Source organism: Sturnira hondurensis, unplaced genomic scaffold, assembly GCF_014824575.4.
Source record: "Sturnira hondurensis isolate 20B ecotype Veracruz unplaced genomic scaffold, ASM1482457v3 Scaffold0009776, whole genome shotgun sequence".
Taxonomy (NCBI): Eukaryota; Metazoa; Chordata; class Mammalia; order Chiroptera; family Phyllostomidae; genus Sturnira; species Sturnira hondurensis.
The window spans coordinates 168,075-194,421 of NW_028082407.1; the positions used below are offsets into that span (position 1 = coordinate 168,075).

The 26,347-nt window shown below is 47.9% G+C and overlaps 1 protein-coding gene across 2 annotated transcripts in view; it reads left to right on the forward strand.

The window, feature by feature from the left end:
• Positions 1-26,347, forward strand: part of MAML1 (mastermind like transcriptional coactivator 1) — a 42,767-nt gene that overhangs the window by 10,135 nt on the left and 6,285 nt on the right. The window contains exons 2-3 of one of the 2 annotated variants that reach the window (XM_037058013.1): positions 22,564-23,985; positions 26,066-26,305. In XM_037058013.1, the coding sequence (XP_036913908.1) occupies positions 22,564-23,985; positions 26,066-26,305 (1,662 nt within the window). The remainder of the gene's footprint in view (positions 1-22,563; positions 23,986-26,065; positions 26,306-26,347) is intronic. The other variant, XM_037058014.1, reaches the window with a different exon arrangement.

Sequence of the window (26,347 nt, forward strand, 5' to 3'; positions counted from 1 at the left end):
AGAAGGATTAATCTAGTCATTAGTCATTCACTTTTCTCAGTTAAGAAATATAGTATAAGTGTTTATCAAGTCTTGTGAATTGATCTTTTTTAATTGAATTTTTATCAGTTGATTATACCTATTCTTTCATACAGTGGTACCTTGTTTAACCTAATATACCCAAAATTGGTTGGGAAAATCAAAATACTGTTTATTTCCATACATATTTGCCAATATGACAGTTTTTGATGAAATACTTCTGTTTGTTTTCATCAAAACCTTGGAGCTGATACTATAGCATGTTGTGTGTGGAAATATGTAGTATACGTCCTAATGGGCACACCCAGTCTTGTCTTCATCATCAAATCAGTGAGCCGAATCAGACCTAGCTTGCTGTCAGAAAAGGTTTGAACGTCATTTTCTAACTGTGCGTGATAACACACCCCACGACAGCCAGCACCCTTTCTGGGGAAAGTGCTTGCGAGGATGGGGCTTGTCCAGGACATCAGTGCCTGGTGGGCAGGGTGCCTCGCCTTTCTGCCCCTTTCCCATGTCCTCTGCTCTCTCGTGGAGTGGTCCTTTGGAGCGCCATACCTTGTTTCATTAGTAGGAGGTGGAGGAGAGGTTCATTATTTATTTGTTTGTTTATTATTTTTGAAGATTTAATTATTTAATTTTAGAGAGAGGGGAAGAAAGGGAGAGAAACATCATGTGAGAGGGGACCATCGATTGATTGCCTCTTGCATGCCCCCCATGGGGACTGATCCCACAACCCAGGCATGTGCCCTGACTGGGAATGGAACTGGTGACCTTTTACTTTGTGGGATGAGACCCAACTAACTGAGCCCCAGTGGTCAGGACAAGAAGAGAGATGTTTTTAACTGAAAAATGCCGTAACTCCTGCTGCCCACTCTGGTATATCTGGATTCAGAGCACTGTAACTCACAAGCTAAGGTTAGGCAACCGGAGTGTGCTCAAGGCCTGTAAAGGCAGTGGGGAACTCTTCTGCCCAGCATAGCAGCAGGAGAGACTCGTCCAGGAAGAGCATTTGGAGGAGCTTGTCACTGGTGGCACCTGGCATCATGCAAGTGAAGCCTGTGTGCAATAGGTCCCCAAAGCACTTTGCATGTGGTCCTTTGAACATGGCCTGATTTTCTTAGTGTCTTCACATGTATGCCCTTCCCCATCTCACAATGTCTGACATCTCCCCATTCAGAGCTCAGCTAATGGAGTGTCATCTCCCCTAGGACCCCTTCTCTGAGCCCATCTTATGCTGGGCTTGGTGCTTAAACTCTGTCAGAACAACCACATTGAGCTTTCATTAGCGTGCTTGCCTGCTTTCCATTAGCCTGTGCGCAACCTGAGAGCAAGACCAGAAGTCTAGCACCCTACCTGCCACGTATCTGGCAGTCAATAAGGGTGTGTTGAGTGAATGTTAGTGATACTGTGGAAGGAGCTCTGAATTGGGAATCCAAAGCTCTCTGTTTTTAGGCCAAGATCATTTCAAAAATAGTTTTGGTAGAGGTAAGACAGTAGGCCCAGAGTTGTACCCCTGTGTTCATTGCAGCCTTGTTCGTATCACCGAGAGGTAGACACAGTCCTGAGTTTCCATAGACAGATGAATGAATGGATAAAGAAAATGTATATGCACACAGTGGAATATTATTCATCCTTAAAAAGGAAGGCATCATGTTACATGCTAAAGCATGGATAAAACCTTGAGAAGAGTGTGCTAAGTAAAACAAGCCAGTTGCACAAAGATAAGTACTGAATGGTTCCACTTACAGGAGATGTCTAAAACAGTCAAACTCTTAGAAACCAAGAGGAATGCTAGTTGTCGGCACTGGAGGGAAGGGGAAAGGGGAAATTGTTTAATGGGTATAGAACTTAAGGTTTTTTTTAAAGATTTTATTTACTTTTTAGAGGGAGGGGAAGAGAGGGAGAAAGAGGGAGAGACACATCAATCAGTTGCCTCTTGTGAGTCCCCAACTGGGGATCTGGCCCATAACCCAGGCATGTGCCCAACTAGGAATTGAATCAACAATGCTTTAGCTCACAGACTGGCACTCAACCCACTGAGCCACACCCTCCAGGGCCAGCTTCAGTTTTGCAAAATGAAGAAGTTCTGGAAATTCGTTGCACAATGGTGTGTATATAGTTTGCACTGTTGTACTGTACATATAAGAAAGGTTAAGATGGTAAATTTTTATGATACAGGTTTTGACCACAATTTTTTTAAATTTAAAAATTTAAAAAAGATAAAAACTATGATTTTACAAACCACATGCTCTGAAAATTTTCTAGCAGTGATAAGAGTTTTTTAAGATTTAAAAAAATTTTCAGTTACAGCTGGTATACAGTTTTGTATTTGTTCTGGGTGTACAACACATAAGCTACGAGTTACGTAGTTACTGCAGTAGCACTGCCTTTATTCCCTGTGCTGCACTTCACTCCCTGTGATTGTTTTGTGACCACCAATGTGTACTTCTCAATCCCTTCTCCTTTTCACCCATTCTTTGTCCCCTCTCCCATCTGGCAACTAACAATTTGTTCTCTATATATGAGTTTGTTTATGTTTGTTTGTTTATCTTATTGTTTTAGATTTCAAATATAAGTGAAATCATGTGTATTTGTCTCTGTCTGACTTATTTTGCTTAGCATAATACTGTCTGGGACCTAAGTCTGTCCACATTGTCACAAATGGCAAGATTTCTTTTTTACAGCTGAGTAACCAACATTCTGTTGTGTGTGTGTACACACCACATCTTCTTCATCCATTTGCATAGACAGACATATAGCTGCTTCCACATCTTCGCCACTATAGGTAATGCTGCAGTGAGCATAGGATGCCCGTGTCTTTCCAATTGGTGTTTGGGTTTCTTCAGATAAACACCCAGAAGTGGTCCTGCTGGGGGCTTCTTTGTGTCTTGTTACAGCCTTTGTTTTAATGTCTATTTTGTCTGATACAGGTATTGCTACTCCAGCTTTAAAAAAGTTGTATTTGCACAAAATACCTTTTTTCATTCATTTACATTCAGTTCGGGTGTGTCTTTTGATCTGAAGGGAGTCTCTCACAGGCATCATATGTATAGGTTTTGTTTTCTTATGCATTCAGCTACCCTAAGGGTTTCTTAATAAAGGCAATGAAATTAGACAGACTAGAGTTGTTTTAAAGTCAAAGAAAGAGGTGATAAGAGTCTGTGATTCTTTGCCTAAATACGTATATAAGGCAAGAAAAACTTTTAAATGTATGTATCTCTGTTGCTACATAGTACCTTTATTGTTGTATAGTTAAGGATAAAGTCTGTTCCTCTAAACAAAAATGGAAGGACAGTGGGTCCTGTGTCTCAGGGAAGGAGGGTGCTGGTAATGAGCAGAAGGAAATTAGTTCAGTATTCTCATGCAGACAGGATAAAGCTAATTATGGGCCAGGAGTCAAAAACCTAACATAGTGATAGTTTTGACCTAAAGTAATTGTATGACTTTAAGCTTAACACTTACTCTCTTTGCTCCAACCTCCTCATCTTTAAAAGGTGTCCAGGGAAAAAATTTCTGAGAGACCAAAGATTGTAAACTAAGTGGAAAAATTTTACCTCCAAGCAGGTAACCCAGTGTAGGCACAGTGTAGGCTCTGAGAGTTGTGGTTCATGGGGGGAAAAATAGGGTGGGGTAGTTCTTCTAAAGCCAGGAGACCACAAAACATCTCTTCCCTTGTCGGAAAGCAAAGTCTCTGAGTGTTGCTGATTGGCTAATGGGGTCAAGACCTTTCCATTAAGGAATCCCCAAGCTGGCTGGAGGTGATCTACTGTGTGATGGGGCAGCTGCCTTGGGATTCTGTCTTCATCTGCCTCTGCTACTTATATAACCCTTTCCTCTTTGTCCACGTTTGTTACTGTGGTTTTGCTTTCTAGGGTTTCAGTTACCCACAGTCAACTGTGGTCTGAAAATATTAAGTGGAAAAATTCCAGAAATAAACAGTTCGTAAGTTTTAATTAAAATTCAACCATTGACATCGTCATGGCTCGATGATATGGAATCATCCAGAGCAGATGATCCTCCTGATATATCCTCAGAATATAAATAGTTGCCTTCCTTCAGCTCACTTCATCTCCTCACGGAGGCATTGTATCAGCTCACCTCATCACAAGAAGAGTGAGTGTAGTACAATAAAATACTTAGAGACTACCTCCCCGTAACTTTTCAGTGTATTGTTATACTTGTTGTATATCATTATTATTAATCACTTACTATGCCTAATTTACAAGTTAAACTTCCCCATAGATACGTATTTGTAGGATAAAAAAACTAGTATGTATAGGGCTTCGCACTATCCCTGGTTTCAGACATCCTCTGGGGGTTTTTAACTGTGTGCCCATGGGTAAGGGGGGACCTACCGTATGTGATGCACCTGTCTTGGGATCATGGCATCCAGTCAGTTCTGCTTTGATACAAGTAACTTGGCTGGTCAGGTCGCAATAACTTTTTTAAAGGATCATACTCTTTAAAGGACCATACTCTATATTGTCATTTAGTCCTGACAGTATTATTATATGATAGATATGATTATGTCCAATTTTACATGTAAGGAAACTAAGACTCATAGGTTAACTTGCCACAGTTGACAACTCAGTGGTGGGGCCAGAATTCAAATCACAGTGTAGCACCAAAGCTTTTTATCTTTTAACTGTAACATTTAGCTTCTGTAGATGAGATCTTACATGAAGAACTTTATAAAAATTAGAAGTTTTTTATAAACAAATTGCTGGTTAATGTATTATTTTCACTGAGACACTCTCTGTGGCAGAAGGGCATATATATCAGAATTAATGGAGCACTTTTTTTTTTTAATTTTTATTCATTTATTTATCTTTAGAGGGGAAGGAGAGAGAGAGAGAAACATCAATGTATGGTTGCCTTTTGTGCGTCTCCTGCTGGGAGTTGGCCTGCAGGGAACCAGCCTGCAACCCAGGCATGTGCCCTGACTGGGAATTGAACCGCGATCCTCTGGTTCACAGGCCCGCGCTCAATCCACTGAGCTACACCAGCCAGGGCTGGAGCACTTTTTTAAAAAGATTTTATTTAGAGGGAGGGGAAGGGAGGAAGAAAGAGAGAAATATAAAGGTGTGGTTGCCTCTTGCACGCCCTACACTGGGAACCTGGCCTGCGACCCAGGCATGTGCCCTGATTGGGAATCAACCACTTGGTTCACAAGCTGGCACTCAGTTCACTGAGCCGCACCGGCCAGGGCTGCATGGAACATTTTTTAACTATATATCTCCTTGCCTCTTTCCTGTTCCACCTCTTCCCTGACTTTTATCACTGCTAACATGAATTACTGTTACTGATGGGGGTGTTATATCTGTTAGTTGTGCGGGGTTATGTTAAATGGTAGCTCTTAGTTCTTCCCTCTCTAGGTCGTATTGTACACCAATGCCTTTGTCATGGTTTCAGAGCAGGTGGACTATACACTTCCCCATCCCTTAATGTGGGGCTTGGACTTACGACTTGCTTCAGCCAGTTAGGTGTTAATGGAAGAGATAAGAGGATGTATTGTGTATATGGAACAAGTTTTTTAAAATTCTGAAAGCAAATTTTGGAAATATTTTTTAAAATATTTTATTTATTTATTTTTAGAGAGAGGGGAAGGAAAGGAGAAAGTGGGAGATAAACATCAATGTGTGGTTGCCTCTCACATGCCCCGCACTGGGGACCTGTTCTGCAACCCAGGCATGTGTCCTGACTGGGAATCGAACCGGCAACCGTTTGCTTCACAGGCCCGCGCTCAATCCACTGAGCTACACCAGCCAGGGTGGAAATATTTTTAAAATAAGAACTGTATGTATGAACTATACGTATGAAATACAAGTAATTTTCCAAAAAGTAAAGAAAAAAATACAAAATGGATGAAAAATAGAAAAGAAAATTAGAGGACCAGTGTAGGAGGTCCAACATCTGAATGGTAGAGATTATGGGAAGAGAGAAAACAGGGAGAAATGAGCTGCCAAATGAAAAGGGCATGCTATGCCTGTCACTGGGGAAGAAGATGGACTCAAGCTAGTCACACAATTCCCAGGACATGGGGTTTAAAAGCTTTTATGAGCTTCCAGGATGGGGAGTGTACTAGGTCACATATTGAGAATCAGAATTTCTTCGGACTTCACAGAAGCAACACAGGAAGTAGTAAGAAGGTGGTAGTACAATCCCTTAAAAATTCTGAAGGAAAATGATTACAAACCTATAATTCTATACCTAGCCAAAGTACACAGGAATGAGTTACAGTTTTTGAGATTAAGATTTTAAAAATTTTAACTGCCACATGCCCTTTCTCAAGGAGCTATTATAAGAAGTATCCCCACCAAAATAGAAAGAATGAATCAAGAAAGAATAAGACATGAGAGACAGGAAGCAGGAGACCCCACGAGATATGACAAGAGATCCCTTGGTGGATGGTGGGGGGGGGGTCCCAGGATGGCAGCCCTGCACTGTCACCTCAGAGACAGACTGGCACCAAGACCCCCACTTCCATCGGGCCATCTTCTTAACCTGAGGACGGATGCCCAGGAGAACCTGGCCCAGATCCTCATGAGGACGCTCACAGCAGTCCTCAGTCTCCCTGAGGACTGGAGGGGGGCCACATGGGCTCAGGGGCAGGGAGCACCGAGCAGCCCCCGCCCTCTGACCACCCCGCTACTGCACATTCAGTACCTGGCCCACACAGCAGTCCTGCCAGGTGCCCCCAGTGCCCAAAGGGGGCAAACCCTGTTCCCCAAGACTCACTGGTGACCTTGCTCACTGCTTCCACAGAAGGGGCCTCACCACCTCCCAGAGAAGCGGAAGTCAGACCACGCCCCCAAGACTGGTCCACTCGCCCCCTCCTGGAGCCTCCATCTGATGGGTGCGGGGCTGTCCTCTCCCTTCGAGGCTGGCAGGTTCCATGAGGGTTAGTTGTTTTAAAGATTTTATTTATAGAGAGAGGGGGTAGGAAGAGAGGAGAGATATATCATCCATCTCTTTCTGCTCATATGCCCCAAACTGGGGACCTGGCCCACAACCCAGGCATGTGCCATGACTGGGAACAAACTGGTGTCCTTTCAGTTCGAAGGACAATGCCCAACCCACTGAGCCACACCAGTCAGGAGACAACAAAAAAATTTGTAATTGCAAAGGAAAATTATAATTATGAAAAGGGTGGGTTGAGCCTAGAGACATAAACATGTTAAATCATGAAAGCCTTGCATACTGGACTGGGCAGCATTCTCCAAAGAAACAAAACCATTAGGAGGTGGCTGTGTGGAGAGGCTGGTGGGTTGGAGCCATGGGGACCCGAGCGCAGCTGATGTCTCAGTTTGGTTCTGAAGGCGGGAGAAGACTGAGGCCGGGGGTTGGGGGGGCGGGGGTTACTCCCCCTCCCAGTCTTCTTCTGTTCAGGTCCCCCTGACTAGGTGAGGCCCACTCACACCAGTCTGCCAGCTCTCGAGTGAGTTTCGTCCAGAAGCACCCTCACACACACCCACGTCCCAGCCAGCTTGGTGCACACGGTCTCTGCACACACCATGGCAAGGAGCCTGTGCCTAATTCTTTTTAAATGGCTCTCTGGAGAGCCAATTAAAGGATTTAAATAATGGCAAATCACATGCACATTTGTGCCTTTGGTAATCTTTGCAGTGGTGCAGGGGTAGGAGAGGGTGAGCACAGGTGGTAAAGGGGGTTGGCAGCAGAGGGACCAGTTAGAATGCTATTTTATTGGGCTCAGCAAGAAATGATTAGGAGGAGCTAGAAAGTGGCAGTGTGGGAACAGAGGAGAAGGCCAGATTCCAGAGATATGAGATGATAAAATGGATAGGATTTGGTGATTGATAGAGAGTTGGTGGGGAGGAGGAATTAGGGATGAGTTAAGAGTTTCTGGTTTTTGACATTCCATCTCCTGAACTGGATCAGGGGTGTCCCTGCAGGATAGGTGTTGCTGGGAAATTATATTTAGCTATGGGGGTCTTGTTGGACTTTTTCTTTTTAAATTTTACTTATTTATAGTTAGAGAGGAGGAAAAAGGGGGAGAAAGAGAGAGAAACATCAGTATGTGGTTGCCTCTCATGCATCCCCTACTGGGGACCTGGTTCACAGCCCAGGCATATGTCCTGACTGGGAATCAAGCTGGAGACCCTTTGGTTATCAGGCCAGCAGCCACACCAGCCAGGGCCTTGTTGGTGACTTTTTCTGGGAGACACAAGATGTGGATCTACCTTAGCTGCAAGTCTGAGGAGGTCGTGAGCCACAGTCCAGTTCGGGCTTTGTGTAAGGTGCACTGCTGATGTCACACTGGTCCGTTGGTAGCTAGCTTCCCCTGTAGATCATCCATTTCATGTGAAGAGAATGTAAAGTTTTTAGACTTCTTTCCTAAATGTCTTTATTAGAGAAAGCTTAGAATCTGTGTCAGAAGCTGGGTTTTGTAGTACAGTTTGAGCACATGAGTGCAGCCTGGATAAGTTACATGGAGAGTTAAGAATTCACATATTTCTGTCTACTGTACCAGCCTTTGGTGTGGCAGGTGGCTGGCTACCCCTGGGGGCCATGAAACTGCAGGTGAGTGTTTGCAGCTCACGCCCCACCCCACCCTCTACTCTTCTTCGAGGGTTGTTAAGATGTGAGCAGCCGTCTCTCCTGTGCTCACTACACACACACACACACACACATACTCTCTCTCTCTCTCTCTCTCTCTCACACACACACACACACACTCTCTCTCTCTTAAGCATTACCTCTGAGCTGGTTACTACTCTTCACTGTGCTCTCGCCAGGCTTACATTTCCCTCCCTGTGGGATGATTACACCTGCTTGGCAGAGTTGCTCTGCCTAGCACAGAGTAGGTGCCTAATGGAACTCTTACTGGTTTAGGAGATTTCTCTTTGTTGTTGGTTTTGATGTCTTGTTTACCGCTGTCAGTTAGGCATGAGCCTTTGCTGGAAGACCTGGTCAGCCGTGGCATGTTCTTGTCTGGCACATGAGCCGGTCCCAGCCAAATGGCAGGATGCTCAGGGTCTGTTTACTGAGCAGTGATCACGAGTCAGGTCTCACCGAGGTACTGAGAAGATGGAGGTGAGTGAGGGAGTAACCCTGCTCCAGAGCTGACCCAGACAGATAAGGGCACTGACACTGCTGTGCTGTTACCTGTGGCACACCAGAGGGTGGCCCAGAAAGCCAGCGGTAGACTCTGCAGTCACCTTTGGGAATAGGGAGTCCAAGTGGGCACTGCACGTGCTCTGCCCACCTCTGTCCTTGGCCCACACACAGCCCTCCCACGTGGGCTCTCAGTGGCCATCTGCCATCACCCACTGCACTCCACCCACACACCAGCTGCCAGGGACGTTCTTCTCTCAGGTACCTTCAGGCCAGAACCCATCGGCAAATTTCAGCAGCCTGTTCCTCAGCACACATCCAGAACTGCCGCTTTTTGACGCACCTGTGTCACTGCTGCTATGGTCTCAGTCATCGTTTTTTTTTCACCTGTATCGTTGCTTCCTGATCTGTCTCCCTGCCTGCGCTCGCTCTTCTGCAGTCTGCTGCTCTCCGCCTGGTGCCAGAGTGCTCTTGTCCTCTGCGCCAACCCCATCACAGACTCCCCATCTCACATAGGGGACGCGACGCCAACCCTTTCCCTGGGCCCCCAGGTCCTGTGCACTTGAGTACTCCCACCCCTCTGACACCTTCTCTTCATGCTCCCCAGCACCTCCCTGCTCCCCCCACCCTGGGACACTCCCACTTGCCTCTGCACTGCTCTCCCCTCTGCCTGGACCCTGTGCCCCAGATGCCAGCGCAGCTCACTCTCGGGTCCTGCCTACCGCACTCACACTTTTCTCTCCATGAAGCCTTTCCTGAGCACTGTATTTAAAATCATAAGTCCACAAACTACTTATGTTCTCAGGAACAAAACCCAGCTAAAATGTGGGCTCTCGGGGAGCTAGGGGTTTGTTCCCTGCTCTGCCCCGAGGGCCCAGGTAAGATTGGCTAGCTCAGTGATCACATGGCAGAGTCTTCTTGAACACACTGAGAAAGAGTGTGAGAAGGATGTGGGAGAAAAAGAAGGGAGGAGCAGGGCCGAGGACTTCAGGGGAGGAAGGTCCAGCACAGAAGGGCCTGGTGTACTGCAGGTCAGTGTTGCTGGTGCGTGAGGTCGGGCTCTGAAAGGGGAGCCTCTTGCTGAGCAGCCTGCTGATGGCACCAGGCAGCCTGTGCAGGTCATTGTCCTGGAAACTTAACTCCAAGGCAGGTTTCTGTAGCTGTCTGTAGCCACCAACAGCAGGGTCTGTACACATTTGAAATGTGCCTAACTCAAATTGAATTGTACCAAAGGTGTTAACTATGCATGAAAGAGTGTGAGGAGTACTTTGAAAACTTGGTACCAGGAAAGAATGCACATACAATACCTCTGTTTTTTACATCAGTTACATTTGAAATGATACTATATCAAGTAAAGTAAAACATGTTATTAAAATTAGCTTCACTTGTTTATTTATTTTCAGTGTGACTACTTGTTAAAACTGTCTTCTGGGCCTGCTGCAAGTTCCAGAAAGCAAGCCCTTGTGGGCTGTGGTACTGCCTGAGCACATGCGTTTCTAAAAGACTCCTGGGCGATGCTGGCACTCCTGGTCTGGGGCCACGCTGAGAACCACTGCTTGCTCTGGAACAAAACAGATCGAAGTGATTTTTGAGGTAGGGAGAGGAGAATGTGAAGTCTTGGATAAGGCAGGTCCGCAGGGAGTAAGAAGGTGAAGCTGAAGGGAATTAATTAATCTTTGCAAAGACAAAAGCAGATGTTTCCCTCCCGAACAAGAGAGAAAGAAAAGTAAATCCACTAGGAAATTTTGAGGTGACAAGGTGGCACATTTGAAGGAGTCACAGAAGTTGGACTTTTAGAAATGACTTTGAAAGAAATAGACCTGCGTTCAAACCATGGTTTGTGCTCACTTTCCAAGTCATTTAGCTTCTCTCAGCCCCAGCGTCTTGATTCTGAAATTGGGGAGATAGCAGCACAGCACTAACTCTGTAGGCGATCCTGAAGGTGAAGGGAACCAGGCCTGCCCCCTTTACTGGCACAGAGCCAGCCTGTGGAACTGAAGAACAGTGTCCTTGAGGCTGGAGAACAGTAGAATGGCCAGGAAGGGAGCGATGAGGAAGATGGGAGAGTTTGTTCTGGAGCTGGTCTCGGGGTGCCTCTAGCCTGCTGAGCATAGGGCCTGGCACTGGGGTGAGAATGGCAAGGCATTTGTCCTCTGCAGGGTGGAAATGCAGAGAGACAGGCCTGGAGTGTTTCGAGCGTGACTCCAGTGCTTCACCATGAGTGTTATGTGCCATGTTTTGATGGAGCACTTGGGGATGCAGTGAGAAGTTGGACTAGGTGTGGGTTAAGTGGTCGGGGGGAAATGTTATAGAGGAGTTGATGTTTAAGCTGAATCTTAAAGGATTAGTGCGGGATTGCCAGGCTAGAGGCATATTGGCAATTCTGAAAGGGGTTCAGTTTACGTTTGGGGCCTTAAGGGAAAACTAGGGTATGAAGCAGGAAAGTTGGTTGGGATCAGATCAAACAGGCCCTTATGTGCCCAGTGAAGGAATTTGAACTTCACCACTAAGTGACAGAGGAGTAAGAAGGGACTTGAAATGGTTCAGACATGCGTTTCATAGACACCACTCTGATAACATCGTGACTGGTGGGTTAGAGCAGAGAGAAAATAAACAGGTCAGCGTGAAGTCATTTCAGTAATCTAGGTAGAAATGAACAAACAATGAGGAGTTGAACTAAGATGTGGCTTGGAGGGAGCTGTAGAAGGTAGAATCAGTGGAACTCAGTGACTGGTCACCTGAAAGGACAAGGACTGAGCCACTCACCACGTCAGCGAGCATGAGAGAAAGGAAGGAAGGGGAAGAGCCAAGGTTGGAGGCCACCCTGTTTGGCAGCCATGTGGAGACTCTAGTTACAGTCTTATATGCAAGCCTAGGGCACCAGAGAGAGGGCTGGTCACAAAGAAGACAGTCTGGGAAGTGTTCACACAACCGTGCACGTTCATTCGGGTGCCTGCTCAGTGCCAGGCTGTCCGGCTGTGTCTCTGGCCTGAGTATAGACAGCAGTGAGCAGGGGGAAGGCCTGCAGGCGTCCTCCTTGAAGACGCAGGCAGAAGGGACAGTAGCAGGTCCAGAGAGCAGTGGAGTTGGCCTCGAGGAAGGAGATACTGTGTAGAACAGAGAGGCTGGTCATTAGAGTCCAGTGTCTCAGAAGGGTCAGTATAGGGCTGGCCAAAAAGTCCATTTAGCTTTTTCCAGAGGGTGGCGCTAGTTGTGCTTAGTTGTCTTTAACTTCATTTGAAAAAGTTTTGTTAGTGTATTGTGACAGCTGTCATACCAGCATGCATTTTATTGTATTTTTTAAAAGATTTTAGCCCTGGCTGGTGTAGCTCAGTGGATTGAGCACGGGCCTGCGAACCACACGATCGCGGTTCGATTCCCAGTCAGGGCACATGCCTGGGTTGCAGGCCAGTTCCCAGCAGGGGACACACGGGAGGCAACCATACATTGATATTTCTCTCCCTCTCTCCTTCCCTTCCCCTCTAAAAATAAATAAGTACAATCTTTTTTAAAAATTTATCAAAATTGGTGATTTTGTGCAGCCATTTTAATATTGATGATGGAAGAAGATAAGCAACATTTTTGCATATTATACTTTTATTATTTCAAGAAAGGTAAAAGCAACTGAAACACACACAGAAATTTTGTGCAGTGTATGGAGAAGGTGCTATGACTGATCAAATGTATCAAAAGTGGTTTGGGAAGTTTCCTTGCACTTTGGACATTTTGGCCAAATAATCCTTTGTTGTGGGGCTGTCTTAGGCATTCAAAGGTGTTTGGCCCCTGTCTACCTACAAGAAGCCAATAATGAGAAATAACTGACATACTCAAAATATCCAAATCAATTAAGTTATTGGTGAAACTGAAAAATGTGTCTTTTACTTTATGGAAAAAAACTAAATGGACTTTTTGGCCAACTCAGTAGATAGAGTTTGATATGTGTCCCTTGGATTTAAGAACCAGAAAGTCGCCTTGGTAAGTGTGACAACGCAGAGATCTGTTTTTGATGATGCCATGAGGTGGAGGGAGAGGATTTCCTAACAGTAGGAATGTTTTAGGGGTGCCTCACAGCCACCCAGGAAGTGGCTCTACTCCCCTCCCCGCTTCCTTTTTTAGATGAGGAACCAAAGCTTCTCAAGATGTTTAGTCATTGGTCTGTGAGCACACAGCAATTAACAACTGAACCAGGATGCGGACCCCCACTGGCTGTGCTGTTTATTAACACTGCAGAACACCATGCAGAGGAGGAGGGAGCTGAAAAGGTGGGAGGTGCTGAGCATTTGTGAGAGCTGAGCAGAGGAGAGAACCAGGGCAGAGGGAGGTGAAGAAAAGCGGAGGAAGAGGTGGTGAGGGAACAGACAGGACTTTGAAAGGCTGCCACGACAGGGGGCGGGGCTGGGGAAGCCCAGTGAGAGCCTGCTGTGCAGAGCCTACTGCCCCCAGGACGGGCAGCCTCCTGGGCAGAGCCCCCAGTGGAGTCCCAGCATCCCCTGACCAGGAAGGTGCTGGCTGGAGGCTTCAGCAGTTGTCGTGCGCCTGCCCTTCATGTCCATGTGTGGACGCCACACTGAACTCGTGGGATGACAGTCGCAGAGGCTTTCCCAGGGGACTGGGCTGACCCACAGGAGGCTGTCTGCTGCCCGGTGAGCTCCCTTCTCCTTTGACCCTCTCTGGCTAACGTCAGTGTCTCCCACACACACTTTGTTTTGAGGGATAAGAAGGGCAGGCTTTTATTTTCAGACTGAGGTTCAGAATACAGCTGTTTCCAGAGCACGCTCCTTTGGAGGGAACCATGCACTGTGGTCACACTCCCCTGGTGGGACCCAAGGCCAAGTCATATAGTTCAAGCCCCTCAGGCCCTTCCCTCCCCCTTTGTTCTTTTACTTAGCGGTGAAGTAAAAGAACTTTTACTTACTTTACTTACTTTACTTTTACTTACTTTACTTTTACTTTGTGTTCTAAGTACACAGACCCTGTACAAAGTACTTGAATTTGGGGAGAGAAAGTATATATGTTGGTTTCTGCCTCAAGGAACATGCAGTGGAGTTCATGGCCTCTTTCCCCTTAGCCTCCTCTCCCTCTCTGTCGTTCCTTCAGCAAGTATGTCTTCCTAGGTACCCGCCGTGTACCTGGAAATTTTTACTTCTCTGCCTTTTTCTACCTGATTCTTCTATCTCAGAGTCCTTCCATTTCTCAATCTCTCTCAAAAAAACAAAACAAAATAAGACAAAAAGGCAACAAATTTGGGGAATCAGAAAGAAGAAAGAGACTTTAAGGGAAAATATATGCCTATGATTCTGATGTTGGAATGTTTAAAGATGTCCTGGAGGTTCCAAAGCTTCTCCTCATTGTTTTGAATTCTTTTTTCTTCATTGTGTTGTGGTTGAATGTTTCTTTCTTCCTTCTGCTCCCAAATATTAATTTCAGTCCCAGTTTCCTTCCTGTCACTGTTGGTTCCCTGTGCATTTTCCTTTATTTCAATTTTCATAGCCTTCACTTTTCCCTCTAATTTGTGACCATATTCAGCCAATTCTGATTGGCTGAGCATCCTGATTACCAGTGTTTTGAACTGTGCATCTGATAGGTTAGCTATCTCTTTGTTGCTTCATTGTATTTTTTCTGAAGCTTTAATCTGTTCTTTCATCTGGGCCATTTTTTATTTTTGTCTCAGCGCATCTCTTAGGTAGTAAGGGGCAGAGCCTTAGGTGTTCACCAGGGCGGGGCAACCCACATAGCTGCGTTGTGGTACTGTATGTGGGCAAGGGGTCGGAGAGGGAACAGTGCCACTTGCTGCACTCTCTGCCAGCTTACTAAAATATTTGTGGATTAAATGATATACATAAGATTTATATGTATATGTGTATGTATTTATATCCTCGCCCAAGCCATTTTTTCATTGCTTTAGAGAGAGGAAGGGAGAGAGGGAAACATCAATGTGAGAGAAACCTTGATTGGCTGCCTTGCCTCCTGTACATGGTTGGACTGCAGATCAAACCTGCAACCTAGGTTTGTGCCCTGACCAAGAATTGAACCCACAATCTTGTGGTGTATGGAAATATGCTTCAACCAACTGAACCATGCTGGCCAGGGCTAGGATTTATTTTTTAAATAATATAGTTTTGAGCCCTGCCTGGTGTAGCTCAGTGGATTGAGCACGGGCCTGCAAACCAGAGGATCGCAGTTTGATTCCCAGTCAGGGCACATGCCTGGGTTGCAGGCCAGGTCCCAGCAGGGGACACATGAGAAGCACCCATGCATTAATATTTCCCTCTCTCCTTCCTTTCCCCTCTAAAGATAAGTAAATAAAATTAAAAAATATATATAGTTTTGGGGACAGGGGGATAGGATGGTGGAAATGAGACAAAATGGTGAAATACTAATAGTTGTTTAAATTGGGTAATGGGCAGGCCCTGGCCAGGTAGCTCAGTTGGTCAGAGCATTGTTCCAGTAAAGCAAGGTTACAAATTCACTCTCAGGTCAGGTCACTCTCGAGAACAAGCAGTGAGTGGTCCTTAAATGAGTGGGACAGCAAAGCAATGGTGCCTTCGCTCTCTCGTTTGCCCTCTGTGTCTCCTCCCCCTCTCTGAAATCAGTAAGTTTAAAAAAATGTTTTTAATTTAAAAAATTAATTGGATGATGGTCATGAAGGTTCAGTATATTGTTCTCTTTAGTTTTGTGTGTTTTTTGAAATTTTCCACTAAATCACAACCTATTCCCATCCTTGCTCTCTGTCCATACTCCCTGTGGCACTCTTTGCTCTTCAGAAACACTCAGCATTTTCTCCGCTGGATTCCCTCCGTCCACTCCCACTCAGTGCTCCTGTGTGTGTTCTTCTTGCCTTTGCCTCTCCGTCTGGACTGCCCTTCCCGCTTCTGAATGTCCTCTCTGCTCCTTTAATACCCAATCCTTGTGCCTGTCTTTCCTGGCTTCCATTCGTATTCTGGCCTGCCTTCATAGCTTCTTCATCACATCCCAGCTCCTGGGAGCAGAACTGTCTTATTTATCTTTTTATCCCCAGTGCCTACTGCCCAGCTTAGGGCACAGTAAAAACCTAGTGCATAGCTTAATTCACTATTATGTTATGCATAGTCTCTATTGGGCATTGTCTGGCACGTAGTAGGACTTGGGTAATGAGTACTGCATGAACCCCCACGGGTATCTCCCAGTGTAGGGCAGTCATCCATATTAGCAGGATGGTGTCACAGCACTGAAAGCTAAGTGGAGCTTAGGTTTGGCCCAGGATCGTCGCCATGCAGGTCTAGAAAGCAGGTCCTGGGAGGAGTGTGTCTTACGCCACAGCTGGTTTATTGGTAGCCTCCTTTGTGTTCCTGTACATCACAACTGTCTGAACCTCATGTGGCTTCCCAGTTGGTTTTTCTATAGCAAAGAAGCAACCTATTTAACAAGTTTGTTTCTCACTGTAAAGCGTAAATTTTACCTTCCTGCTTTATAGTCATACAGGAAGAGAATACATTGTGTAAAACACATAAGCCTTCTATCCAGAGTGGTGATGTCACGTGCTCAATGACACACACGGTCATCCTGGGTGGGGATGTGCTGCAGTTGCGTGACACAGCACCGCTGGGGGAAACTGTGTGAGGGGGCCGGAGCTTTCTGTACTCGCTTTGCAGCTTCTCGTGAATCTGTAATTCTTTAAAAACAGAAAGTTTAAAAAGGTGATGATAAGGTGTCTAGACACCAAACACAGTTTTCTGGAAAATGCACTTCTCAGATTCTGCAGTTTTCATTGTGTTCCTAAGGCAGGGACCATGGGCAGGGAGTGGTGCTCCCAGGTCTCTTAGGTGCCTCTGTGCTCCCAAGTCTGCGAGACGCCCAGCTGTTATGGTGAATAATGTCTTAACATTGGGCCTCTTTAGTAGCAGATTATACATGGTTCTGTGACAGGTTCTCTCTTTCTTTTCTTTTTTAATAAAGATTTTATTTATTTATAGAGAGGGAGCAAGAAAGAGGGAGAGAAACATCAATCTGAGAAGGGCAGATCGGTTGCCTCTCACACATGCCCAAACCTTCAACCCAGGCATGTGCCCTGACTGGGAATCGAACAGGTAACCTTTTAGTTTGTGGGACAGCACCCAACCAACTGAGCCTCACTGGTGAGGGCAAAGTTACCTTTTTCTTTAAATATCTTACAAAGAACATTTGTGGCATTGGTATGGGGGTTTTCTCATAGCACAGTCCATTTTTCTGATAAGATCACCTTTATGGGGCTCTTTGTGCTTGACCTAGGGCAGGTGCTTTTTTCCTTAGAGTTTGAAATACTGACTCATTTCCTGCAGCTTGTGTCTCATGCCAGACTCCTCTTCCAGCCTCCCAGGTGGAAGTGGGATTCGTTGGAGCCTCACCTCCATCTGTCTGGGGGAGAGCAGGTCCCTCCCAGGGCCTCTTGAGTGCTCAGAGCTCAGGCAGCCTCATGGAGTCCCTGCCTGCCTGCCTGCCTTCCACATGCCGTGGAGCAGGAGCAGTGGCACCCTCCTTTCGGGGCCTGGGAGGGTTGCACCACGGTTGTGAAACACAACTGGGAGCAGGAAGTCCAGGTGCCAAGCGCTCTGTGAGGCACTCTGAGAAGTCATGGCTTGCCCCTGTCACACTTGGCTCAAATCTGTGCCTTAATCAAAGTTGCTATTTGATTTGGGTTTCTAGGATTTTTCCTCAAGTCACTGAAACCCTGCGTGTTACACGAAAGTGGATCCACGTTACTGAAGACACTGGGTTCCTGGGGGGCCCAAGTGTTGGTGCAGGGCGCCAGAGGAGCTCAGGGGAAAAGAAGAACCAGCGTGGTGTTCGACTGAAATTGCCTGCACTTAACCAGTGCCACTACCTTACTTAAAGAGTTATGATTTTATGTGTTCCAGCCTATGCTTGGAGGGGGGGGGGGTTCCAGTGAGACACACTGCAGTATGCAGCCTGGGTGTGATGGAGAGTTGTTAGGGAGCCATGCGTGTGCTAGGGCCAGAAGGATGGCAGCGAAGTGCCCTGGAGGAGTAGTTGGGAAGAGAAGGACAGGGTCCAATTTGCCCTTCTGCAGGAGCACCCTGACCACAGGGTGGAGCATGGACGAGGGCGGGGCTGTTACAAGGCTAGCTTTAGACACGGTTAGAATAATTCAGGCCAGGTGGTTGGTGCTAGTGAAAGGAGAAAAGCAAGTGGATTCAAGAAATGCTAAGGAGGTGCACTCATTCGGAGAAGGGCGCTGGTGGGTGCAGGGGCTAGAGGAGGAGGAGGGAGAGTGGCTCCCTGGCTTCTGGTTTGTGTGCCCAGGTGGTCAGACATTGTGTCCTCTGAGGCAGGAGCAGAGGAAAGGCCAACAGAGCTGTGGGGGCGCTGCCTCAGGTTCAGACAGATTCAGTCTCAGGTGTCTGTGCCCCTCGTAGAGCACGCCAGGTAAGGCAGTTGGACAGACAGGAGTCTGGAGCTCTTAGACATGGGTAGGTTAGAGACAGCCCATTCAGACACAAACACTTATGGAGTGCTAGGCACTGCTCTAGGTCCTGGGGTTCCTGTTTTTCATTGTAATGGGGGAAGCCGTGCCCATTCAAATGACTGCCTCCACTGGGGGTATTAACAAGACGTAGGGTAGAGAGTGACTGTAGGGGAGGAGCAGGTGATGGGAGAATGACTTTGAGAATGACTTTATCTTCCCAGGAGCCAAGCCACCCTGGGAAGATAAAGGGGAAGTGTTCTGGGCAAAGAGAAGAGCAAGTGAAAAGGCCTCAAGGTGAAATGAGCCCAACACCTTTGAGGACCTGAACAAGGAAGGAAGGCTGGTGTGACTCAAGCACCGGACAAGATAGGGAGGGCCTGTGAAAGGGGGGGGTGAGTATCGGGATTATTCTGGGTGTGGTGTTTAGGCGCAGGAGTTAGAGTGGATGAGATCACCGGGATTGTGTGCAGAGGGAAGAGAGGAGAGGACTCTGATCCTTGTTTGAAGGGGAGACCTACCTCAAAGGAGACTAAGAAGAAGCAACCAGGAAAGCAGAAGAGAAAGAGAATGTAGGAAAGAAATATGAGGACAGGGCTTTAAAGATGCAGAGAGTTATTAAGTGGCAGGTGATGAACAGAGAAAGAGAAGGAAAGTTTGAAAGCGTGGATTGCATTTATCAGCACGAAGGTCATTGTTTGTTGCTGGCCTCAGAGAAAGAACCTTCCCAAGCCCTCCCTTTCTTTTACTCCCACATTCAGTGTCCAGTCATCCATTCAGTTCTGGAGGGTGGAAGCCACCTTGTGGTGGACCAACCTGCTGGCTCTGGGGGCAGGGGGACATGTTGGGCTGATAGGAGGATGACAGAAGAGGGGGGGGAGGGGAAATGAATGCCCATTCATTCATTTGAGGGAGAAGGGGTGGGAAGCACTGGTTGGTGCTCCAGGTGGCTGACCACAGGCAAGGAGCATTGATGAGAGAGCCCTCTGTCTTTAACCAGCTGCCTCTAAAAGAGGAGGACACGGAGGGGCTGTCATGTAAGCCTAGCAGGTCAAGTGGGGTGTCAGGATGCTGCTGGAGTGTCCAAAAGGTGTGGTAACCCTGGCTTGACTGGGAGCAGCTTCAATATCCTGGGGCCTCTCTTCCAGAAAGAAGGTGGTGGGCAGCACAGGCTAGGGTGGGAGCCAGGCCTATGGTGCAAGACTGAGTGGGTGAGCATGGGGGGCCTCCAGCTTGCCAGCAGGCATGCATGCAGTGTTCCTCAGCAAAACCCCCTTGTGAAGGAAGCTAGCACCAGGTTGTGTGATTCCCAGAACTCGACCCTCGTAGAACCCTGTGCACTGTGAGACCACTTGGCAGTTGAGACAGGAGCCTCTGAGCCGAGTGCCCAGAAGTACATTGTGCTGACAGCAAGCTTGTGCATTTATACAGGGCAGCTTGTGTTTGTTCTTATGTTACCTGCTCAGGCCATTTTCCCATCTCTTGAGAATCCCTGGAGATTAGGCTTTAGTTTACTCACAGTGCTTCTTTCCTCCGTGCTGCATGTAGCAGGCACTCCTGTAAACGCCCAGGACTTAAAAATCTGCCACGACCACCACATCACATGGCCCCACCCCCCACCCCCAGGTCATTCCAGTTTGATGTCTCCTTTGGCTACACAACTGGTATTACAAAAATAAGCTGTTACTTTAGAATTTACCTGCATCTGGCTGGTTCCCTGCAGGCTAACTCCCAGCAGGGGACACATGAAAGGCAACCATACATTGATATTTCTCTCCCTCTCTCCTTCCTCTCTGAAGATAAATAAATAAAATCTTAAAAAAAAAAAAAAGAATTTACCTGCATCTGTTTGCTCATGAATGTTGAAGAAGGAGTGGTAGCTTTTACAAGTGGTAGGGCAAAGTAGGATTCTGTTTCTAATCCCGGATGATCAGCTGACTCATCAAGTCCCTTGACCTTGTAGGTGTCTGTCTTCCTCCATAGGAAGATGGACAACTGAGCAAGTTTACAGTCCGCCCAGACCTGACACCAAGGAACAAATGATTTTCTAAAAAGGATATAATAGGAAGAATAAAAATCCAAGAAAACTAGCAACTCATTTTGATTTCCTTCTGACAGATTACGTGGGTATGAATTCCCTGTCTTTTATATAAGGGACCCATTTTAGGAGCATGGTTTCTTTTCCCCCTCTCACCCCCAGGTGGCAGCAGGAAACACAGAACAGAGGAACCTACAGAGAAAGCAAAGTAAAAAGATGTTGTTGAGTTGTGTCCTAGGATTGTGTTTTTCTTATACTTCTTCCCTACAGTTTCATTTATCAAACATTCCTAAGTTTTTCTGAGCTAACTTAGGTTCCCAGATACTAATTTAAAGAAATACTGTGTCCTCCTTCATCCTAAGGGCTATTAAGAGTGGGGGTTTTGAGGGGTGGGTGTGCCAGGGGAGAATGTCAGTACAACAGCCATCAGTGTTCAGGTGTGTCCTTTCAGGGTCATCATCTCCACTGACTGGTTGGTGCCAGGGCAGGGAGGGGGTCCTGGGTCAGTGCAGCTGGTCCCGAGGTCTGCCATGGCCTCACTGTGTCTGGTTTCAGCCAGGAGCTGCAACGCAGCTGAGGCTTAGGAGTTATCTCTGTGGGTTAACACTTCAGGGAGTGGTCATGCCAGGGCCCATGTGGAAGTCACACAAGGCCATTCATCAGTTCCTTGTTCCTCCACTGAGGGTGTCTTACTGCCAGCGTGGCCAGAGACATGCCAGGGGCATGTCAAGGGGAAAGGTCACCCTAGGAGCCAGGTCCTGGGTTTTCCGGTTCTGCCTGCTGCTAGGTACCCCACATTTTCCACCTTGGTGACCTCTGCACCTGGCCCACCATCCCTGCTCTGTCACGCCTAACCGCCCACATATAACAAGAGTAAACATGGGAAAGGAGCAGCCAGGGACAGAAGCTGAGTGTGGGCACCTCTGTTAGTAGAGGACCCTTGTCCTGACGGCTGGAAACGAGGCTGGGGAAACAGCAGGAAGACACTACCTTCTCTCCTCCTCGCCTCCTCACCCCTGCCCCGTATTCTCAGGATGCTTACTGCTCTGCCTCTTGCATAAGCCATTCGTCTTATTCTGTAGCCATGTCCCTGTGTGTCACATGTCCTAGGAAACTGGGAGCCCATGAAGCAAAGGGAGCACCTTATTCGTCTTAATAGTCCACAGCATTTGTCCCTGGCACAAAGCAGACTCTTTGTATAAGGGCTGTTGAACAGATCTGGTTGAGGACAAGTGGAAGCAAGAGTATTGGTGCAGACATACCTCGCTGTGTGGTCCAATGGCCTGGGTCAGAAGAGGGGTTCGGGAAGGTTGGTGACAATGGGCAGGTGATTAGAAGATGCTCACAGTTGGCAGCTGAGTGGGACAAAAGCAGGAGGGAAAGGGTGGGGCAACAAGATGGAGCCTGATGCTGGTGACTACTCCCTCCTAGCCAACCCCCCCCCCCCCACACACACACACACACACAAGGCTGAGAAAGAACCTGTATTGCCAGGGCTACTTCAGCTGAAAGCAGCAGCAATCCCAGTTAAACTGGCTGAAACAGAAGAAGGTAAAAAGGTGGGCGGGGGCGGGGGAGTAGCTGGTCTCAGGTACAACTAGATCCAGGATTCACACGATGTCTCAGAATGTGTGTGTCCTCTGTCTCTTTCTCCTTGGCTCCCCTCTTGGGCATACCCTTACACTGAATGACAGGACAGGCTTGTGTCCTGCAAAAGTGCAGGACTGACCCATCCACTATAACTGGGTTGCTTTCCCACAGCTGGGCCCTTGGTCCTGACTCAGGCGAGGCCACAGGACCTGGGCGGGGTGGCAGAGAGGCCACCCTGGAGGGGAAGTGGGAGTGTTCCCAGAGTGGGAGTGTGGACTAAGGAGGCGGAATCATCAGGAGAGCACTGCAGGGTGGCAGGCCTCTGGTTTAAGTCACCACGAGAAGTCGAGAGGCCTCTTACACGGTGCTGTGCACACAAGTCACTCTTCTCCATGTTTTTCAGCATCTCCACGACACTGTGAAGAGGAGTCTTGATAGCACTGCCTCCCCACAGAATGGTGACCAACAGAATGGCTATGGAGACCTCTTTTCTGGGCATAAGAAGACCCGCCGGGAGGCCCCCATGGGAGTAGGAGTCTCTTCCAACGGCCTGCCTCCAGCCTCCCCCCTCAGTCAGCCTGAGGAGCCCGGTGCAGAGGCCCTGCAAGCCAGCGGGAAGCACGCCCTGGGGCTGGACTCCATGAACAAGAAGTGTCTGGCAGACTCAAGCCTCCACCTGAATGGAGGCAGCAACCCCGGCGAGTCGTTTCCTCTGGGCCTGAGTAAAGAGCTGAAGCAGGAGCCTGTGGATGACCTGCCTTGCATGATCGCAGGGGCCGGAGGCTCCATATCCCAAAGCAACCTCATGCCTGACCTCAACCTTAACGAGCAGGAGTGGAAGGAGCTCATCGAGGAGCTGAACAGGTCAGTGCCTGATGAAGACATGAAGGATCTGTTCACTGAGGACTTCGAAGAAAAGAAGGACCCAGAGTCTTCCAGTTCTGCCGCACAGCCTCCCTTGGCACAGGACATCAGCATTAAGACAGAATTCTCTCCAGCAGCCTTGGAACAAGAACAGTCAGGCTCTCCACAAGTGAGGGCTGATTCTGTAGGACCTCCATCCTATAGAATGGGGCCTTCCTCCGGGCCTGTGAGCACAGACTCACCCAGCCTCGGGGGCTCTCAGCCTCTGTTCCACACCTCTGGTCAGCCCGGGGCAGACAACCCCGGTCCCAGCCTGATGCCGGCACCTGCCCAGGCCCAGAATGCACAAAGAGCCATCTCCAGTGTGGTGTTGCCAAGCCAGGGTCCAGGAGGGGCCTCAAAGCTGTCTTCTGCCCACCAGCTCCAGCAAATCGCTGCCAAGCAGAAGCGCCAGCAGATGCTCCAGAATTCACAGCAGGCTGCTCAGGCACCAGCTCCAGGCCAGATGTCCACCTGGCAACAGACAGGCCCGTCCCACAGCCCCTTAAATGTACCTTATACCATGGAGAAGCCTGCCAGCCCTCCTGGCTACAAGCAAGACTTCACCAACTCCAAACTGCTCATGATGCCCAGTGTGAATAAGAGCTCCCCTCATCCTGGAGGCCCCTACCTCCCGCCCAGCCATGTAAACCTGCTGAGTCACCAGGTGCCACCAAGCAGCTTGAGCCAGAGCACCGTGACCAACCAAGGATCTGTGCTAGACTACGGCAACACCAAGCCCCTTTCTCATTACAAAGCAGACTGCGGGCAAGGTGGCCCTGGGGCCGGCCCAGGCAAGGCGGCCCTGATGACCTACCTTCCCCAGCAGCTGCCTCACCTGAGCAACGAGCAGAATTCCTTGTTTCTGATGAAACCAAAGCCAGGAAATATGCCCTTCCCGTCGCTGGTCCCACCTAGCCAGGTGAGCCTGTGGCTTTGCGCTCTTACTCTGCATCCCTGTGGTTACTGGGTCCCACATGGTTGGGAAACAAAGGGAAGGAGGGAGGGAGCTGTGATTGTTCTTTGATTTTTGGGGAGAGAAAAATTGATCAAGCAAACCTAGGTTGAGTCTTAGACAGAGATAGGGTAAAATTCCTTTGGTTTTAACTATCTACACTTATGAGGATTCACCTGTACTTTTTGTGTCTTGTTCATGCCACACAAGTAGTTTGTTGCTGGATTTTGCAGGTAAAGATCAGATTTACTGTGCTTCTTAAAAGTTTTGCTTTTGTTTTTTAAACTACCTTTCAGATATCTATGCCCAAAATACCTTAAGTTTTAGGCCCTGGCCAGGTAGCTCGGTTGATTACAGCATTGTTCCAATATGCGAAGTTGGCGGGTTCCATCTTGGGTCAGGGCACATAGAAGGATCAACCAGTGAGTGCACAAGCATGTGGAGCAACAAATCAGTGTCTCTCTCTTCCCCACCCTCCCCTTCCTCTCAAAAATCATTAAAAAATATTCCTTAAGTTTTAGTAAGCTTTGGTAAGCTTGTAACCTTTTAGGTGAGTGCTGCTTCCAACACGTCTGCACTGGTGATGAACAGGCCTGGAAGAATCACGTGGCTCTGCAGGGCCGGTGCTGTCACTGTCAAGATTTTCCCTGCACTTTGCTCAGCTCTGTTCTAAGATGCCTCCTCCCTGGGTGACCTCCGGTGGCTGGGCCTCGGGCAGCAGCAGAGTGTGTTCCGCAGAGAAGGGGACAGCACACTTGCTTTGCTTACTCCAGACTGTGTCCTGGACCTCTTTCTTTTTTGATCCCCTAAAACTTGCCTCCTGCTCTTCACTACCATGAGTAAGCCTCCGGTGAATACCTTTGTATATTTGTAGCTGGTAATAGCATGAAGAAGTTGACATATTCATAGTGATGAGGGTGTATAAATGGGCACAGTGCTTTTGGAAAGTAATTTGGCATTGTGTGTTTTTTGTAAGCCATAAAAATATTCATAAGCATTGATACATTATACCCCTGCAAGAAATAATGCCCCCAACAGAGAAAGTTACATACAAGATATTTATTGCATGGTTGTAGCTAATAGCTCCAAACTGGAAGCAGTTTAAGCATCTCGAGATGGGAGCAAACCTGCATGTGTCAATGTTGAGACTTTTGCTTATGTCAACCCTTAAACTGCTGCACGGCCACTAAAAGCCACCTTAAGAGCCGCCCAGTGATGAAATAGCAGTGCCGTCTTAGTGACTTTGCACTTCACAGAGTGCTCTGTAGCCCATGAGCTGCTGCTGATCGGGGTGAGGAATTAAGGTCAGAATCTGTCTGCTCTGAGATTAGACTCCTGTAAAGATTAAACACAAATGAATAAGGACTGGAAAGGAGCTCAAGAAGTTGAATTTATTTAAACGATCACTGCTTTTTCCCTTTTTCCTGTGTTGAGTTAAATTTTCCTTCAAATGTAAGTAATGACATTGACATAACACCGTGGTGACCTTTGACATGACTCTCTCTTTGGTCCATGTGTTACTAGAAAATATGGGCATGAGCATCTGACAGAAGCCAAGCAGTTTCTCCCAGGAAAATGCTGCACACACGTGGGTAAACACAGCAATTGCAGGATGTTCAGAGACAGGCCGCCACCAGGGACCCAAGGTTTGCACACTCGAGTGTGGCGAGTCTCCATCACCCAGAGCCCCCCAAGTGCTCCTTGGAGTTCCCCTGCACTCACACATTCCAGTGAGCAAGGGTATATGAGCTCCAGTTGCCTACAGAAGCTCTTGGGTGCAAATCTGTGAACTTAAGTGTAAAATCACACCCTTGCCACTGGCAAGTTGCAGGAAGCAAAGCTATCATGCTGCTTGTGACTCTGCATTGCTGCACCTGGACCCACAAGCCCTCGTTCCCTTGGTGTCCACCTGGTCCCGTAGAGCAGCTGCACTGGAGTCCTCTGCAGGGAGCCAGGCTCTCACTAGGTGGCGCTCATGTGCTCTGGTCAGGGCTCGAAGACTTTGCTGAGTCCCACCCAACTCCAGACCCCTTATCTGTGTTGACAGGAGCAGAACCCTCCCAACGTCCCTGTGCAAGCCCAGGCATCCAGCGTGGGGACTCAGCCACCCACTGCGTCTGTGGCCAGCACTCACAGCAGCGCCCCCTATCTGAGCGGCCAACAGCAGGCAGCTGTCATGAAGCAGCACCAGTTGCTTTTGGATCAGCAGAAACAGAGGGAGCAGCAGCAGAAGCATTTGCAGCAACAGCAGTTCTTGCAAAGGCAGCAGCACCTTCTGGCAGAGCAGGTAAAGAGACAGGCGGAACACACCCCCACCCCGCCGTGTGCC